Below are 18,441 nucleotides of genomic sequence, written 5' to 3'. Positions count from 1 at the left end.
TATTTAACTTATATGCAAAGTACATCATGAGAAACGCTGGGCTGGAAGAAGCACAAGTTGGAATCAAGATTGCCAGGAGAAATATCAATAACCTCAGATATGCAGATGACACCACCCTTATGGCAGAAAGTGAAGAGGAACTAAAGAGCCTCTTGATGAAAGTGAAAGAGGAGAGTGAAAAAGTTGGCTTAAAGTTCAACATTCAGAAAACTAAGATCATGGCATCCGGTCCCATCACTTCATGGCAAATAGATGGGGAAACGGTAGAAACAGTGTCAGACTTTATCTTTCTGGGCTCCAAAATCACTGCAGATGGTGACTGCAGCCATGAAATTAAAAGATGCTTACTCCTTGGAAGGAAAGTTATGACCAACTTAGATAGCATATTCAAAAGCAGAGACATTACTTTGCCAACATAGATCCGTCTAGTCAAGGCTATGGTTTTTCCAGTGGTCATGTATGGATGTGAGAGTTGGACTATAAACAAAGCTGAGTGCAAAAGAATTGATGCTTTTGAACTGTGGTGTTGGAGAAGACTCTTGAGAGTCCTTTGGACTGCAAGGAGATCCAACTAGTCCATCCTAAAGGAGATCAGTCCTGGGTGTTATTGGAAGGACTAATTTTTAAGCTGAAACTCCAATACTTTGGCCACCTGATGCGAAGAGCTGACTCACTGGAAAAGACCCTGATGCTGGGAAAGATTGAGGGCAGTAGTAGAAGGGGAGAACAGAGGATGAGATGTTTGGATGGCATCACCGACTCGATGGACATGGGTTTGGGTGGACTCCAGGAGTTGGTGATAGACAGGGAGGCCTGGTGTGCTGTGGTTCATGGGGTCACTAAGAGTCAGACACGACTGAGTGACTGAACTGAACTGAAGGCAAGAAAGAAGTTACAGGATTAGAGATGGTGATTTTATTTAATTTGATGACTGGAGAGGGAAGCTTTGAAGAGTAACTATTTTTGTCTTTATGGACAGAGAAAGTACTCCAAATATTTGCTAGGTGACATAAAATTTCGTAAGAGAAAAGAAAATAAAGATTCAGTGATGGTATGGGAAAAGGTTATCTAGGCAAATATTTTAGAGAGATTAGATGTGCTGTGCTGTGCTCAGCAGCTTCAGTCATGTCCGACTCTTGGTAACCTCATGGACTGTAGCCCGCCAGGGTCCTCTGTCCATGGGATTCTCCAGGCAAGAATACTGGAGTGGGTTGCCATTCCATCCTCAACTGGATCTTCCCAACCCAGGGATCAAACCTGGGTCTCCTGCATTACAGGCAGATTCTTTACTGACTGAGCCACTGTGGGACATGATGCCAATTAAAATAAAAAGAATAGGACAAAGAAATTTTTCCCCCAGCCCTTCCGAGAGCAGGCTTCAGACATAGTACCCCATCACACTGTTTGGTGGTATCTAAAACAGAAGAGAAGGTGTGTCTATTTTAAAGAATCTGATGTAGGGAGTTCTTGCATTATGTGCTTCAAACAAAAAGCAATTGCTTTAAAAATAAATAAACAAAACCTGTTAAGAGGTTACTGTTCGGAAGGGTCTCACTTTTCCCAGCAATTATTACAAAAGGGATGAAGGCAGGCTCGCATGGACTTGAGCAGAGGAGACCAGAAACTTTCTGGGGGGTCCTTTCCCCCTGTTCTCCACAGTTTACCGCTGGTAGCTCAATGCCCGACTTTGCTGTCCGCAGTCTGGGGGAGATGCTGCCCTCTAGTGTCCACTGCTCACAATAGCATCTCACCGCCCAGATGCTGATCTAATTAGGAAGCCCCTGTAATGGGATGGACATGAGTTTGCCCAAGCTCTGGGAGTTGGTGATGGACAGGGAAGCCTGGTGTGCTGAAGTCCATGGGGTCGCAAAGAGTCAGACACGACTGAGCAGCTGAACTGAACTATAAGGTGGTCTCTGACCTCCAGCCAAACACAATCACCCTACAGAGCAAAGCCATTCAGAAAGGAGAATCAACATTAAGGAGTTTGTTGAATTGAAATCGGTTTCTGAGAAAACTATGAGAAGAGCGCGTACAGCGCTGAGGTGCGAGGGTGTCGAGTTCCCTTACCCCTCCTGATTGTGGACCGCACGCGGATACAGCACGGAACACGCACAGAACACCTGGTCCCTGGGCCGATCCTGGGCAGACCGAGGGGTGCAAGGAATGGGGAGGGGTGGCAGGTCCAACCTTCACACTGAGTTCCTAACTCTGCCTCGTGGAAGCAGGGGTTTGGGAGTTCCAGGCAGGATGGAAAACTTCTTGGTGACAAGCTGATGAGCAAACTAGACTGACACAGACAGCCTTTCAGTCTTGACTTGTGACTTGGAGCTCCTTGAAGGAAGGCAGGGTTTTTACCACGTTATCTTGCCTGGCACGTTGTCCATACAGATACTCAGCTATTGTTTTGTTGCATGAATGAATACATTCACTTACAGTTTCTCTTGAGGGAGAAAAAAATTAGTTCAAATAAATAATTAATGGATCGAGAGAGAAAAAGAGAGCAGCCTTTAGAGGCCACATTTAGAAAGTGGCCATAAACTTGGAGTGGGGTCGCAAAGAGTTGGACATGACTGAGGGACTGAACTGATCAACTTGCAGAATACCAACCTCAGGAGAAGTTAATGAGGAGACCCTGGCTAGATGAGACAGAGCAAGGCCACTTCATAGCTCTAAGCATAGACGACAACAAGGTCAGTGAACCACCCACGGAATACCAAACACCCACCCCACATCAGAAGGAGCTGCTCCGTGACCAAGTCCAGCTCATCCTCCGGCTCGTCTTCCTGTCCCACAGATAAGACTCATCGAAATGCCCAGTTGCAGACTTGCCTGCTTCTTGGCAGCCTCCAATCTTGGGCAGAGCCCCACGTCCTTAGAGGCTCCCCCCAAATCCTCAATAAACTCTTCCTAAGCCCCGCTTGCTGGGACTCCCCATGGCTCCAGGTCTGGACTCTCGCTGGCTACAACCCTGATTGTTTAGCTCCAGGGCTGCTTCTGGGGCTGCTTGGCCAAGTTGAAGTGCTAAGAAGAAAAGAATGCCCAGGACTCTGAGTTCTGTGTGGAACCTGTCGGGCTCCCAAGAGTTCTGGGTCTTAAATGTTAACACCCAATAACCCTTCCTGAGGCATTCTCCTAGGCACTCCACAGTCAGCTCATCACAGGAGGCAGGCTCTGTTGTTTAGTCCTCCGTCATGTCCAACTCTCGATCCCCCTAGACTACAGCCTGCCAGGCTCCTCTGCCCATGGGAGTCTTTAGGCAAGAATATTGGAGTGAGTAGCCATTCCCTCCTCCAGGGGATCTTCCCAACCCAGGGATCAAACCCGTGTCTCCTGCACTGGCAAGCGGGTTCTTTACTGCTGAGCCACCAGGGAAGCCTAGGCACTGTTACTATCCCCATTTACAGACACAGAGGTGCAGCACGGAGAGGTTAAGTAACCTCTGCCTCTGCGAGGTCAAACAGCTGGCGGGAGATGGGACCAGGGTTCAGCTTGGTTATCTGACCCCAGAGCCCAAGCTGCAGATAGACGGGACTCTGAAGGACTCTGAAGGTAGAAGGAGGAATGTGCGTGTGTTTCCGCTGGCAGTGGGAGCAGGGGAGGAAGGCATGAGCAAAGGCCCAGGAACAGGAATGAACAACTTTGCATAATCAGCATCTGGATTCTAAGTCGAATAAAAATCTCTGCAACGTCCGCTGATGTCCCAGTCACCATGCCCCCCTCCCTTCCCCACCCCCTCCCCCGGCACTGACCCAGCCCCCTGGGTCAGCCCCCAGCCCTCTGGAAGCCAGACCTCAGGGCTAGGTGCATGCATTGGCGTGACAGATTCTGGTTCTTGAAGTGGCTGGGATCCTGCCATCTTCACTAGAATAATAAAGAATGTTCCATTGGCCCACACCCACACCTGTTCCTCATCTCCTAGAACCTGGAGGCATAGAAGGGTGTGGCCAGGCCCAGAGTCCCCCTAACTAGCACCCGCCCCTCTTTCTGATCTGTGTGTCCAGACGTCACTTCTCAGGGAAGCCTCCTCTGATCCCTTGGGATTGGTTACATCCTTGGTCACAGGCTGCCAAGCAGCCTTAGCTTCCCCCTTACTAAAGCCTGTGGCAGTGCAGAATGTCCTCCTGCCGGACCATGAGTCCCACGGGGCTGGGGCTATGCTGGACTGGATTGCTGCCTGGCTCACCCCTGGAACTGAGACGTGAACTTGAGGGGGACAGACTGAGTAGCTGGAGATTCAGGGAAAACGAGGTCAATCCCTTTCCTTTCCCGTCCCAAACCCTTGCCTCTTGGCCCTCAGCCAAGTCAGGTGTTCCTAGAGAAATCCAGCCACAGGTTGTTCTTCTACCAAGAGCTCAGTCAGTCTCCAGTAAACTTCACCTTCTGAGAAGTGACGGTTCCCCTCTGGTGAGTTATCCAAGGTCACCCGGAGCCAGCAAAGTCAGAAGTAAGACTCAGATTAGTGCTCCCAAGATGGTCCTTTTCTTAAATGAATAAAGAGGAGGAACTGGGCCGGACATTGATTCTCTTAAGAATTCTCTAAGAATGTTCATCAAACGCAGACTGAGAATGTCTACTGATTCTGTATGGGACCTGCAGAAATACTCAAGTGTCATGAGCCCTTCAGGACAAGGTATTTCTTAAAAATGAACAGGAAAACACAAGAAGCACCACGTGGGTTCATGGTTAACACTGCAGAGGTGAGCTGAATTCAACTCTGGATTGCGACTCTCCTGAGCCGGCTTAAACAGCAGGGTGGGAGCCGGGATCAGCTTGCTGTGCAGCCTCTCGGAGGAGGGCAAAGCACAGCGGAAAAAGCTGCAGAGAACACAAGCGTTGTTGGCATATCCTGTATGTTCCCTTCTCACGAGGAGCCATTAAAAATAAATAAGACCAGTGCTAATTTCTTAGATCCACAGCCACACAGGGAGAAGGTTCAAATAAAAGCCAAGCTCTTAGCCTGCAGGGCTGAGGAACGAAAGCCAGGCAATTAGAGCTGAGAAAACGTTTTACATAATCTTGCAGCAGGAGGCCGAGCTGAGTCACATTCAGGAAGGAGCCCTCACTCAGGTGTTAGGAAGAAGCAAGATGCCTTCCCACCTGGGATGGGGGGAACACAGGCCAGCAGGGGTTGGGGGAGAGGCGGGACACACCAAACCAACTCCCCAGCCAGCTCCCAGCCTAGAGTCTGGGAATGATACTCCCTGAGGAATAGTGGGGGTTGGTGATGAGCTGTCAACATCTTTCCCAGACGTTTGGGACTCACCTCTCCCATGGACATCATTCTCGATGACCAGGCAGCCCCCGAGAGCCGTGTACCTCGTATTTCTTTGAAACGTTCCTCTTTTCCATCAGCAGTGCCCAAGCATTATGATCCAGTGATCCATGGGAAGTGAAGCAGGGTGGCTTCTTTCGCCAAACCTTTCCCTACATTTAGGGCAAGGGGGTAAAATGAAGCATAGTCACGTTGCTGAAGCTTCTGATCAAAAACAATTTTTGACAAGGCTTCTGTTTTTCTTTTCCTTGCTATCTTTTTATTACCATCCCTCTTTCACTTTGCAAGTACAGAGATGTATACTTTCATCTAGAAATGGACTATTTTATGCAAAATAGTCCATGTTTATTGAAAAATAAATAAAACATCCTTCCCCCAGGGGCCAGAGGGCAGTCTGGGATGGAAGGGTCACCAGAAACACCCACTGTAAGATGGTTTTTAGCACTGTTCTTGGCAATCTGTGTGTGTGTGTGTACACGCGCGTGTAGTTATCAGTCGTGTCTGACTCTTTGTGACTCCATGGACTGTAGCCCACCAGGCTCCTCTGTCCATGGGATTCTCCAGGCAAGAATACTGGAGTGGGTTGCCATGCCCTCCTCCAGGGGATCTTCCTGACCCAGGGATCAAACCCAGGTCTCCTGTGTCTCCTGCTGAACAGGAGATCCACTGGGGCAACCTGGGAGGTGACATCAAATAGCTGGATGGCTTAGACACATTTCTGTAAAGATATCACCTTTCTCCATCATCCATCAAAACTCAGCAGAATTTTCATCATAATAAGTCCCAATAAAAGTCCAATTTAGACAGACTAGGACCTAGCTTCATCAAACGGAAAACTTAACTTGTTTCCATGGGTGGGTAGTCTTAGTCATTCTGTTTTGCCTTTCTACCACTCTACAATTAAGGGATCTTTTAACACCTCCCTTTTTGACCAACAGAAGCCGAAAGATTAAGTGAAGTGTCTAACTCACTTCAAAAAGACATACCCGGGAGGGGCTGGAGGCCGGTGGACTCAGGAAGCTCAGGAAGCTCACTCTTCGGGTGAGGGCAGACAGCCTCCTGGATTCTCCTCTGGGCCAGGAGCCACCGAGAGTGAAGGTACCAGGCCCTGGTCTGTTTCGGAATTTTCAATTGCATGGAGTAAGTGTTTTCCGCCACGGGTTATGTGTTTAGCTGTTGCTTGTGATGATTCAAACCGAGAACAAGAGATTTCCCACACCTGCAAGTGGGTTACGTAAGAGTTACAGGAAACAAAACACCTCAAGAGTCCTTTAACTCTGAGCTGAGAACTGAGGTTTAAATAATGCAAGGTGGAAATGAGACACAGACATCGCAGAAAGAAATATATAACATATGCAGCCCTCCATGACCCGCTGCAGGGAGCACTGATTACTCCATGTAGAAAGAGTGTATTTGTGAGTCCAGAGCGGCTCCCAGGTCTTGACCATCCTCACAGGAACAGTCTAGAAATGAAAGCGACGCTGATACAAAACCTTCTTCTTCATCACCACAAGATCTAGGAGATTGTTTCTTATCAACACATATATTTTTTTTTTAACCCTGAGGCTGATATTACCAAAGTGATAAAAGAACAGTTACTATCAGCTGCAGTTTATTCAGGGCAAAATTTTAAAAATCATTTATTCATGAATCTGGAATGGATTCCCTCTTCCCCAACCCGCACACACATGATGACAGGAAAAGAAGGCAAACAGTGGTGTCCAGTCTCATTACACAGTGATGATACGACTCTCAAATCAGTCTGCTGATCACAGCAAAGAGGACGCTAACACCAATGAACTCGACACGATCACGTTTAAGAAGTTCATCAAACTCAGGTCTTTCTTATGAAAGAGGATTTGGAGTACGACCTCAGACAAGAATAACAGCACAGTTCTCTCTTACAATGTCTATTTCACCGCACTCTGCCTACAGAGAGGAGCTAGCTAGTGAAGTTCAGAGTTCACCTGGGGGGTTGCCTTGCAAGTTTCAACCTCAGGCTCTTAGTCTCCTGGAGGTCAGATCAGCTAATGTCCAGAAGTTGTGTGTGTGTGTGTGTGCGTGCATGTGTGTGCACGCGCACTCAGTCACTCAGTCCTGACTCTTTGTGACCCCATGGACTGCAGCCCACCAGGCTCCTTTGTCCATGGGATTTTCCAGGCAAGAATACTGGAGTGGGTTTCCATTTCCTTCTCCAGGGGATCTTTCCAACCCAAGGATCGAAACCACGTCTCTTGAGTCTCCTGCCAATGAAAGTGAAAGTCGCTCAGTCACGTCCAACTCTTTGCAACCCCATGGACTGTGTCCATGGACTTCTCCAGGACAGAATACTGGAGTGGGTGGCCTTTCCCTTCTCCAGGGGATCTTCCCAACCCAGGAATCGAACACAGGTCTCCTGCATTGCAGGCGCATTCTTTACCAGCTGAGCCACAAGGGTAGCCCAAGAATACCGGAGTGGGTAGCCTATCCCATCTCTCACAGATCTTCCTGACCCAGAAATCGAACTGGGGTCTCCTGCATTGCAGGCAGATTCTTTACCAACTGAGATAAAATCTACAACAGTTATTCCATTCAAGCATTGGGGAGGCCATCAAATTAAACTGGAAAAGAGAGCTGTGTTGAATTGGGGACTGTCTGAACATCAGTTTGTATGTAAGTAACAAATAAGTAGAAGAAAAAGATTGTCAGCATGTGCCTTCCTGATGTCTCTGAGGTCGTTTTTGCGAGCAGGTCCGCAGCAGCGGTAAGCTGCCTCCCATGAGGCAGCAGCCTGGTGACTTTCTCTCCTGTATTTCCATGGTGACTTCCACATGTTTATAAAATGTGTCCTTTCTAAAAACACGAACAGCACTTCATCAAAACCAGCTGTTCCTCTGCACATCAGAGTCAGGAACTCTCGGCTGTCACTTGGCTTCAGTGAGCTGGACACAGCTTCCTGGGTGGCAGGTGTCCGTGTGTGACCTACTCTCGGCACAGTCACATGCCCTCAGGGCTGCAGGGAGTCTGGGGGAGGCGGCAGCAGCTGAAGAACCGCCTCGCCTAACCTGCTCCCTACGCCTTATTTGTATGGTGTCTTTGCAGTTCAAGGGACAGAGCTGAGCGTCCCAGGTGCGCACATGTACTGGGTTTTTCTTGAGAAGTTAAATTACCTTGACTACCTTTCAGCCCAAATTGGGGTGAAAGGTAATGGAGATGGAATTTAGTACCAAAGTGAATTCGAAAAAGGATTTCCAGGAAAGATACCAGTATTCTGGGGACTTCTCTGGCGGTGCGGTGTTAAGACTCTGCTCTTCTAAGGCAGGGGGGTGTGGCTTCAATCCCTAGTCAGGGAACTAAGATTCCACATGCCCTCGAAGTGCAGACAGAAAATAAATAAATCTAGGAGATGGCAAAACTTAAAAAAAAAAAGATACCAAATTTTTTTTTTTTCAGCTATAACCACAGAAAATCAAGGCTGGAAAAAGTCTTTAACAATCATATGATCAAATCCTCCACCCGACACCTGAACTCCTACGTAACATCTCTGCCAAGTTGCTGTCCTGTCTCTGCTAGAATAGCTTTAGGGGCAGGAAGTTCTTTCAACATCACTTATTCCTCCTTAAAATTGAACAGCCAGGCAGATGGAGCAGGTAAACAAACTTCACTGAGCACGATTATGAATTGTACCTAATTTTTCAAGACAGTGAGCAGACTGTCTACTGCTACTCAAAAGAACAAATCAGATTGGTTGCAAGCATCTCAGGCTTTCTGCAACGATTCAAAATGGGGAATTTAGAAGTGTGGGTTTTATAAATCATAGCTGAATAGCTGTGCATTTGGTGGGGGGAGGATCGGATTAAAAATCTCTTAGAAGTAATCATTGTAAGAACCCGAAACAAAGGGCAAGTATGTGCTTGGTGCTGGAGAAGACTCTTGAGAGTCCCCTGGACAGCAAGGAGATCAAGCCAATCAATCCTAAAAGAAATCAACCCTGAATATTCATTGGAAGGACTGATGCTGAAGCTCCAATACTTTGGACACCTGATGTGAAGAGCCAATTCATTGGAAAAGACCCTGATGCTGAGAGAGATTGAGGGCAGAAGAGGGAAAGAGAGAATGAGACGGTTGGATGGCATCATTGATTCAATGGACATGAGTTTGAGCAAATTCTGGGAGACAGTGAAGGACAGGGAAGCCTGGCATCCTGAAGTTCTTGGGGTCGCAAAGAGTCGGACACAACTGACTGAACAAGAACATGTGTTGTAAAAAAATTTCCTTTTGAAGATGCAGTAAGTACCTTGTGCAGGGAGTCTGGGTATAAGAATTGGGGAGCTCTAGGGGATGAGGTGCTTGCTAATTGCAGTCATTTGGGCTGCAGGAGGCAGAAGAGGTGAGCAAGGCCAGTCACACCCCGCAGTGACTCTTTGCCTCTCCCAAAGGCATCAGGAGAGGGTACCCTGTCTTGATCCTCCTTCTGGCCTGCTTGGCAGCACTGCCTACCATTCTTTTGTGTCTGATTTCTCTCAAGTTACTCAGGCTGCTTCAAGGTTTCAAACTGCCTCCCATCCTCCCGAAGACTAACAAAGCAACACATAGATCAGTGGATGATCATTTCAGAATTTGTTTACAAAGTCTCAGTTCCTCTCAAGGGACACTTTTATGTCTACATTTTTTTGATCATATATAGGACTAAGTCTACTTGAACTGAAAACATTCACCCTAAAGACACACATGTAAACCTTAAAGATGGAGTGACTCAGACGATTCCATTTTGAGCGCCGCCCTTAAACAGCAGTGGTATTGCGCTTTAACAAACGTCAACGACAAACGGAAACAGAACAACAAACCAACCGTAAAGTCAGTGTGTCTTTTTATAGAGAGGCCTCTTTCTGCTTCAGAGGGATCAGAGCATTAACACTGAGTGGCTAGATGATCGGTGCGCAGACCTCCCTGCGAAAAAGAATATAGCTCCCTCAACCTCGAAGACTTGGATGTGAAATCAGTGAAAGTCTATCAGGTACTCGGGGTAGATCTGGTTGGCGTCGAACACCACAAAGACCCTGGGATTCCAGGTGTCGTCCACGCAGCTGTCATACAAGTTTACATAGCTGCCGTCTTTGGAGGGAGGGCGCATATATTTGGAGTCTCCATTTATGTAGTCTCCAATCAGCACTCGGGCGAGAAACATGGATTTGTGTGTTCGGAACAGATGCCGCTGCGGCAGGCTGACCCCGTGGATCTGGAACGTGTTTCCGTGCTTTACGTCATCTTTGCAGAAGCGGCTGGAGTAAGCAGCGTCTCGAGCAAAATAGGTTCCTTAGACAGAAAGGGCCCCGGAGAGCCAAGGTTACTCCAAGGAATGTATGAAACACAAGCGAAACTACTGGGGCTAGGGGGACAGACACAGGGAATCGTAGAGCCAAGATAGACGTGGAATTCCCTCAACTATAGGTGTTAAAGAAAAGAACAGAAATCTGTCTGTTGTGGACAGCTGCGATGCAGATGGCCACTGGGGTGTGTGTGTTAGTACAGACCAGTCCCCACCACCAACACCATCCCCATCCCCACCAAAATGCAGCTACTGGACTTGTGTAGTGGTATTCAAAAAGAATATTACAGGGACTTCCCTGGCAGTCCAGTGGTTAAGAGTCCAAGCATCCAAGGCAGGGGTCCCAGGTTTGATCCCTGGTTGGGGAACTAAAATCCCACATGCCATGTGGTATGGCCAAAAACAAATCTTATAAATAAATCCAATATGTAAGACAGACACAAGTGGCTTCTGTGATTACAAGTGGCAGGACCCGCCTTGTAACTGCTGGGACCTCCCTCCCTCTTCTATTTCCTTCCACCTTTTCCCCACCTGCTACCCACCCATCTAAGCACCCATCACTGGGGAACACAGTGAAACCATGGGTCTGCACAGATGATTTCAAACCCCAAGAAACCATGTTTCTATTTTACAAGGTGACAGTTCGATAATATTTTTGGAAATGATAGAACCCCACATCCAGAAATCCGGGAAAAGATTTCCGGAGAGAATGCAATTCAGTTTACACCCGAACGTTCCAGAAGAACAAGCTCACGGGTCTACTGGCTAAACAGGACTCTCCATGAAGCATCTGACTCTTCCAAACTGGGAGGTCTAGGAGGCTGCCCTCAGTAAGGGAGCACTTACCCAAAACACTTTGGAAATGAATTGCAAAGTCCCCTATCACTCAAATCCAGTGGGATTTATGTAATACCTTTCTGATCCTCTTACACAGTTAAATAAAGGGGATGGCCTTTTCAGCCGTGATTTTTTAAATTAACGCAGCCCCTCTTGCTGGAGGGAAGGTGCAAAATAAGGACCCAGCATACAGGCAATGCAGCTCACACACAGGCTAAGTCGCTTCAGTCGTGTCCGACTCTTTGCAACCCAGTGGACTGCAGCCCACCAGGCTCCTCTGCCCATGGGATTCTTCAGGCAAGAATACTGGAGTGGGCAGCCATGCACTCCTCCAGGGGATCTTTCTGACCAGGGATCAAGCCTACGTCTCCTGCAATGCAGGCGGATTCTTTACCACTGAGCCACCAGGGAAGACCAAGTTAAGGCCCACCTCTTAATGTTAATGTTTATGTTTATGTTAATGTTAATGTTTCCCCTCCCCTCTCTCCTTAACGTGCTTGTCTAGTGAGCAAAGACTAAGGAACTCAGACTTCCACAACATTAGGAAAAAGGGGAGGATTTCCCCCATTATTCTTTAAAGCTCATCAACATTCCAACCTATCATTTTCTAAAAAAAACAAACAAAAAATAGACCTATGTAACCATGTACACATTAACTGATTTATTTTTTAGTGCTCTGTGTACTTGACATAAAACAGTTTGGTGTACAGACTTATCCATGGAAAGGACTCATATGTGGAAACTAAATGTCATAATGCAAAAATGAGCAAATCTAGACATGATGTCCCACCTGAATGGCTGGGACTTGGGGGCAGCAGTGGAGGGTGGTTATCTGACCTCGGAGAGATGTGAAAAGTCTTCCTTCCATCTTGCACAAGCAGGAAGTGGCTTTTTGGCGGCTCGGAAACTCTGAGGGTGTGCCAGGAGCCTAGCATTTAACTTTTGCGTCTAACATTTAACTTAAAGCCTCTGGAGCCCCTGAATCTCATTAATCCTCTCTCAAAGAGAAGACTGTCTCCTAGCACTCCGACTAGGTTCGGATGATTACCTTTGCCAAAGAGAGCACCGTGGATGCCGTTGATTCTCCAGTCAAAGTTGTGAATGCAAATCGCCTCCACGAACTCACTGCTGGTGCCATGGAACAGCATTTGTTCATTAATCTGAGGCACGCCTCTTTTTTTCTTGAGCTGAGCCTTTTTCCTAAAAATACAATGCACAGACACAAAACACACAGAAATCTACTGTAAGTGGCATCACTGATTCTTCAAGGAGTGAAGCGCAATAGAATGGGTGAAACAGAAAACGGTAATTTAACATCTACCACAAGTGGACATATAATAGCTCTGGAAAAAATAATCTCAAATGCTCTTGGGACATCTAAATTGGTTCATCAAAAATTACTAGTTAACAGACAAGGGTAAAAATTATACCCCAAACTACACTATAAATCAACTACACTTCAATTAAATATTTTAATTTTAAAAAATTAAAAAAAAACAAACTATAGATCTCCCAGATGATGCCCCATCACAGTAAAATGACTGATTGCTTAAACCAGTCAAGCTTTACCGATACCTAAAAATGACACTACAGACAATAACTGTTCACAGAGTCTTTAAACAGTGAAATTCCTTGAGCAAGGACTATGCCTTGATCATTTTATCCCCAGAGTGCGACATGTTAGTTGAACTGCACTTTTGAATCTTCGGGCTGGAAGGGACATAAAACCATCCAGTTCAACCCTCTTGTCCGTGGACAAACCTCTTCCAAAACATACAAAGATATTCCGTGTAGGACTTACTGTAAAAGCAAAAAAACAAACATACTAAAAATGGCCTAAAATCCTCTCAAGAGAAAAAACTGAACAAATAAGTACATATTTAGATATGGAAATTAAAATAATGAAATAGGTGTACGTGTATTAACACTGATAACTCTTTTACAGACAACATTATTTTTCAAAAGAATGATGCAGAAAGAGATGTATAACTCAAAATAATAATGTGTATTGTATACAAACGAAGGCAGTAAAAACTATCCAACTGTGCCTAAGAACGGCTGTCCCCAGCCTTTCAGGCACCAGGGACCGGTTTTGCGGAAGACGACCCTTCCACGGACCAGGGGTGGGAGGATGGTTTCGGGATGACTCAAGGGAGCGACATGTATTGTGCACTTTATTTCCATTATTATTGTACCAGCTCCACCTCAGGGGGTCAGGCATTAGACCACAGAGGTTGGGGACCCCTGCTGTACAGGAAGTTGGCAGCTTACAGAGCAGCTGTCCCTGGGGATGAGGAAGAGGCTGGGAAACCAGGTCAAAACACGTGGAGAAGAGCACGGGGTGCCGCTGGCGGTGAACACCATTGAGCGTTTGAGCTTTGCCGTCTCTGAGGCTGCAGAACGTCTCAGAGGCCAAGGAGCAGGGTTCCAAGTGGAAATGGTCTCACCTGCAGAAGAACTCCCACAGGTCTAGGTTTTGAATTCTCTGAATCCTTTTAATTCTGTTGCGGTCCATTGTTTTCCCAAAGAGACTAGCGACTTCATTGTATTCGTGTGTCTGATTGTGCAACGGAATAAGCTGGAAAGAGAAGATGACACCGTGTTACCGGGGTTCTTCCCCACCTCTCCCGCGGGCGGGTGGTCGCTGGGTGCTACCCTCACCTGGTAGGGCAGCTCGGTGTTCACGTTCTCCCAGTGTGGTGGCATGGGGATGGCCTCGTTCTCACAGATGTAACTTGGAGCAGAAAAGACAAAACAACATTTTAGAAGCCGATTATAATCACGGTCAATGACTCAGACATTTTCTCCCAAGCTGAATTATCATGTGACAAAAGCAGTAAAGTGTCGTCCTTGGTTTCTTTATTTTAAAACACTTACTGAATATTGGCTTGTGTGCAACTTTTTTAGGGGCTGCGTTGAGAAATCTGATGGGAAACTTCAAAAATGATATTATTTCGATCTTGTTTTCCTGTATTTGCCAGAGTTTCTTTTAAAGGGAGGAAGACTTTAGGTGAAGAAAAGTAATTTCCAAGAAGAAAATCAACTTCTTGATTAAAATAAAACTCCTTTAACGGATTTAGTGTCTATTAAATACCACTCAGAACCCTCAGCTACATGTTCAATGTCCTTCAAGATCTATTATTAACTCAAATCTAAACCTTTCTCTCTTTATTGTCCACTAGGCCCCTGCACGGTCCTAATTAATTCACCCAAAGCAGAAGCTGGCAAAGTCATCTACCACGTTTAAGCCACTGGATGTGAACACAGAAAAAGACAATGACCTTGGGGAGCTTGATGGCAGAAGGCTGTAACTGATACATGAAACCCGTCTGGTGACTGGAAGTTGTGGAAGAAATGTATCAACTTCTAGCCTGTCTTTAACTTATTTTTTTAACTCGTTTTACCTTTGGGGACATCACACAATCATGATTTAAAGATGGGGACAAGAGTTTGAGCAAACTCAGGGAGACAGTGAAGGACAGGAAAGCCTGGCGTGCTGCAGTCCATGGTGTCGCAAAGAGTCGGACGTGACTCAGCGACTGGACAATAAAGGTGTAAGAGAGTGAGTGGTGGATAGCTTCCCTCCCTCTCCAGTCCCCGGTCTGGTTCTCACCTCTTGCCTCCATGCCAAGTAATCACTGCTTTCAGTCTCTTGGGTATTCTAGAACTTTAGGTTAACACAAACCTATGGGGTTTTTTGTCTGTTTGTTTTGCACACAGGAATGGCAGCATATTCCTTTGTCTTTTGTAGCTGCTCTATGTTTTTCACTATGTTCTCAGAGAGCCTTCTGTATCATGGAGAGAACTCTCCAGCACACAGCCTGGCACACACAGACACTCTGGACACTGGAGGATGAAGGCGTGCATTCTACTGATGCAGGTACCCCAGTGCACGGACACACCCCCTCCTGTTGACCACAAGTTCCCTGTGGATGACATCTGGCTGTTTCCAACTCTCGCTGCCATTAAGGATGCTAGAGAACAAGTCTGTCCACTTGTCATTGTCCATGGCCGCTTGTCAACTTTTAAGATAACATTTTCGGAATGGCATTTCTGGGTCAAAGAATATATTTATTCCTGACTTTAACAGAAACTTTCCAGAGGCCCTCCTCGAAGGCTACAGTCATTGACATTCCCAGCAGAAACGTAGAGAATGCCTACTTGTCCACAACCTCTCCGAAGAGGTGTGTTACCAGACTCTGGAATTTCTGTCCATCTGATAGTAAGAAATAACCTGGTATAATCTGTATTTCTCTTTTTTATAAGTGAGGCTGCATGAACTGCACAAATTCTTTTCTTATTCTTCTAAGGGGCTATTGGTTTTCTACTTAGAGATTCTTCAAAGTGCTTCATATACTCCAGAGATTGTGATACCACGTAACAATACCTTTCCCAGGTTTTCTTTGTTTTTTGTTTGTTTTTTTCACTTTGCCTGAAGTATCTTTTTTGCTTCCCAGGTGGCTCAGTGGTAAAGAATCTGCCTGCAATGCAGGAGACCTGGGTTCGATTCCTGGGTTGGGAAGATCCCCTGGAGAAGGAAATGGCAGCCCACTGCAATACTCTTGCCTAGAGAATCCCATGGACAGAGGAGCCTGGCAGGCTCCAATCCATGGGACTGCAAACAGTCAGGCACAACTTGGTGACTAAGCAACGACAGAAGTGTCTTTCAGCTATGTGAAACGTTTTTGTTTGCTTATTTGTTGAATATTTACAGCCTTGGTTAATTGCAAATTTCTTGCCAACAGGCAATGTGCTATTCACTCTGCATGTCATAAGCACTCGGTGTATTCCCGCAATACACAAGCATTTGTGTATCAACACCTCTTGGTCGTCATTGCTCGTCTGTATCCTGCCTAACCATTCTTCCTTTTATTATCCTGCGTCTTGGACTCCGTTCTGGTTATTTCCCCCCGTCTCCTGTCTTTGTGCTATGGCTTCTATGGTCTGTGAGCGAACAAAGTGCCTTGCATTACATGCCTCTCCCCACAAAAGGACACCAGATATAGTGACATACAATTACTATAACATTTTTCATTATCATGTCTCATTTTTCTCTCAGATTACATACCTTCTGAAGATAAGCAATTCCTTTCTTAAATTCCTTGTACTTAAGAATGAGGATATAATGTAGCTAGTAAGGAAGTAAAGTTCTCTCCCTTCCTAGAGCATTCATTATACAAGTACTTGCATAACTTATAAATCATGATCCTAAAATATATGCCCAAAGTCCCAAGAAGAGAAACTTCAAAAACTATTTTCTTTAATCCTTTCAAAACACCTCCTTGGAAGAAGCAAATGGGCATCTCCTACAAATCACATGCTATTAAACAGCATTTTTTGTTTGTTTCATTTTAAATTCTTTGAACAACAGGAATCTCAAGACTTGATTGAGGAATCATTCCCAATAATAGGAGACACGCCCTAAAGTTTTTCCCTTCAACTTTACTCATGTGAATAACACCTATTTATTCTCTTGTTTCTCCTGTGGCATTTATAGCAGGGCTTCCCTGGTGGCTCAGTGGTAAAGAATCTGCCTGCCGATGCAGGAGATGTGGGTTCGATCCCTGGGTCAGGAAGATCCCCTGAAGGAGGAAATGGAAACCAAGTGCAGTATTCTTGCCTGGAGAATCCCCATGGACAGAAGAGTCTGGTGGGGCTACAACCCACGGGGTCGCAGAGTGGGACATGACTTGGTGACTAAACCACAACAAGGCATTCATAGCTTTTCAGGATAGGACAGCAGGCAGCTGGGCCACCGTCCCACGCACTCCTGTCTCCCCAGGCCCCCTTTAGTCACTGCAGATCTGAAATTACCTCCAGGAGCTGCCCAGTGGGGCTCAGTGGAGGTGAAGACAAAGTGGGTAATTACTCAGGATTTACAACCCAAATAATTGGATGGTTCCAGGAGAGTCTTTCCAAGCTAATTTGAGCTTACCTTGGTAGGTTATTTTAAGGATTTATAGTAGAGATCATTAGGCATTTTTTAAACTACCGCTCAAACTGCTCTAAAGAATTGAAAAATACATCTATCTAAGGGAAATGAAAAGGACGACAGGAAAGGAAATGCCAGTCGAAGATAACAGTACGGCTCATGCATCAACAAATGTGAAATTCAGTAAAGATTAATATTAAGATCATTAAATAACCCACCAAAACATTCTCCGTCTACTTATTCCTCTGCCAAACGTTAAAGAAGAGGAGAGAGAGAGACAGCCCACTCTTTGCAGCCCATTCCCCCCACAATACCTGAAAGCACTGATGGAAAAGGGGGCTCTTTTTATTAAGCGCTGCTTCCCTGTGGTGAGGTTCATCTGCTTCATTTCTGTGCACAGAGACAAAGAGGTGAGTCACGGGAACACACTGGGCGACGCAACGTCACGAAGCTTTGCAGCCGCACAATCGGATGGTCAAGGACCACGGGCTTCAGGAGCAGCTGCCAGCACCAGCCTTATTAGGGATGCCTGACCACACGTCTGGTTATCAGCTTCCCTGCTTGATCTAAGCTAACAGAGGAGGAGGCCACCCTCACACGCGGCTCAGTACGTAGGGTCTATTCCTTTTCGTACCGTGCTTGAGTCAAACACGTGAACAGAGAGGGGTTCTCAACTTTGGAAAATTAAAAGTACTAGGAAGAGAAAGAAAGTACTGAATCTTCTGACTGGCTTCTTTAATGTTTGATTGTTTCAAAAATTTTGGACATAACAACAAAAACAAAAAAGATACGTTACCATGATAAAACTTGCACAACTCAGTTTCAAAAATTTGTACATTCCTTGCCTTCTCTGTAAATTGTACACCTAAACCAAAACAATAGAAAACCTAGCTAGACTCAATACAGACTTACACGAGGGATGCAGTGCTAAGAGGCTAATGGACTGACTGATGTATCACTTTCTTCTCTCCTCTCTTTCTCAGCCATGGCGGTATTTGCCAGGTCCGCCTCATCATCCCCACCGAGGTAGGCGCTAAGTCTTACCGAGGGGATTCTGGTCAGTTCACCACCTTGTCTACGTGGACGTCA

At 46.1% G+C, this 18,441-nt stretch overlaps 2 protein-coding genes across 5 annotated transcripts in view; both read right to left on the bottom strand.

Annotated features, from left to right (window-relative positions):
• CRACR2A (calcium release activated channel regulator 2A) overlaps positions 1 to 6,462 on the bottom strand; it is a 162,213-nt gene extending 155,751 nt beyond the window's left edge. Inside the window, exons 1-2 of one of the 2 annotated variants that reach the window (XM_019961686.2) lie at positions 6,262 to 6,462; positions 5,267 to 5,427 (exon numbers count right to left, since the gene is read on the bottom strand). The gene's annotated coding sequence lies outside the window, so the exon portion shown is untranslated. The remainder of the gene's footprint in view (positions 1 to 5,266; positions 5,428 to 6,261) is intronic. The other variant, XM_070790280.1, reaches the window with a different exon arrangement.
• Positions 6,463 to 6,870: 408 nt separating this feature from the next.
• Positions 6,871 to 18,441, bottom strand: part of PARP11 (poly(ADP-ribose) polymerase family member 11) — a 33,696-nt gene continuing 22,125 nt past the window's right edge. For 2 of the 3 annotated variants that reach the window (XM_019961683.2, XM_070790284.1), the window contains 5 exons: positions 17,667 to 17,742; positions 14,082 to 14,154; positions 13,868 to 13,998; positions 12,469 to 12,620; positions 6,871 to 10,570 (listed from right to left, as the gene is read on the bottom strand). In XM_019961683.2, coding sequence (XP_019817242.1) covers positions 10,254 to 10,570; positions 12,469 to 12,620; positions 13,868 to 13,998; positions 14,082 to 14,154; positions 17,667 to 17,742 — 749 coding nt within the window. In that variant the 3' untranslated portion in view covers positions 6,871 to 10,253. Of the gene's footprint in view, positions 10,571 to 12,468; positions 12,621 to 13,867; positions 13,999 to 14,081; positions 14,155 to 17,666; positions 17,743 to 18,148; positions 18,218 to 18,441 lie in introns of all 3 variants that reach the window. The other variant, XM_019961682.2, reaches the window with a different exon arrangement.

The sequence above is a fragment of the Bos indicus genome, chromosome 5 (assembly GCF_029378745.1).
Source record: "Bos indicus isolate NIAB-ARS_2022 breed Sahiwal x Tharparkar chromosome 5, NIAB-ARS_B.indTharparkar_mat_pri_1.0, whole genome shotgun sequence".
NCBI lineage: Eukaryota > Metazoa > Chordata > Mammalia > Artiodactyla > Bovidae > Bos > Bos indicus.
This window is presented reverse-complemented; position numbering and strand designations above follow the sequence as displayed.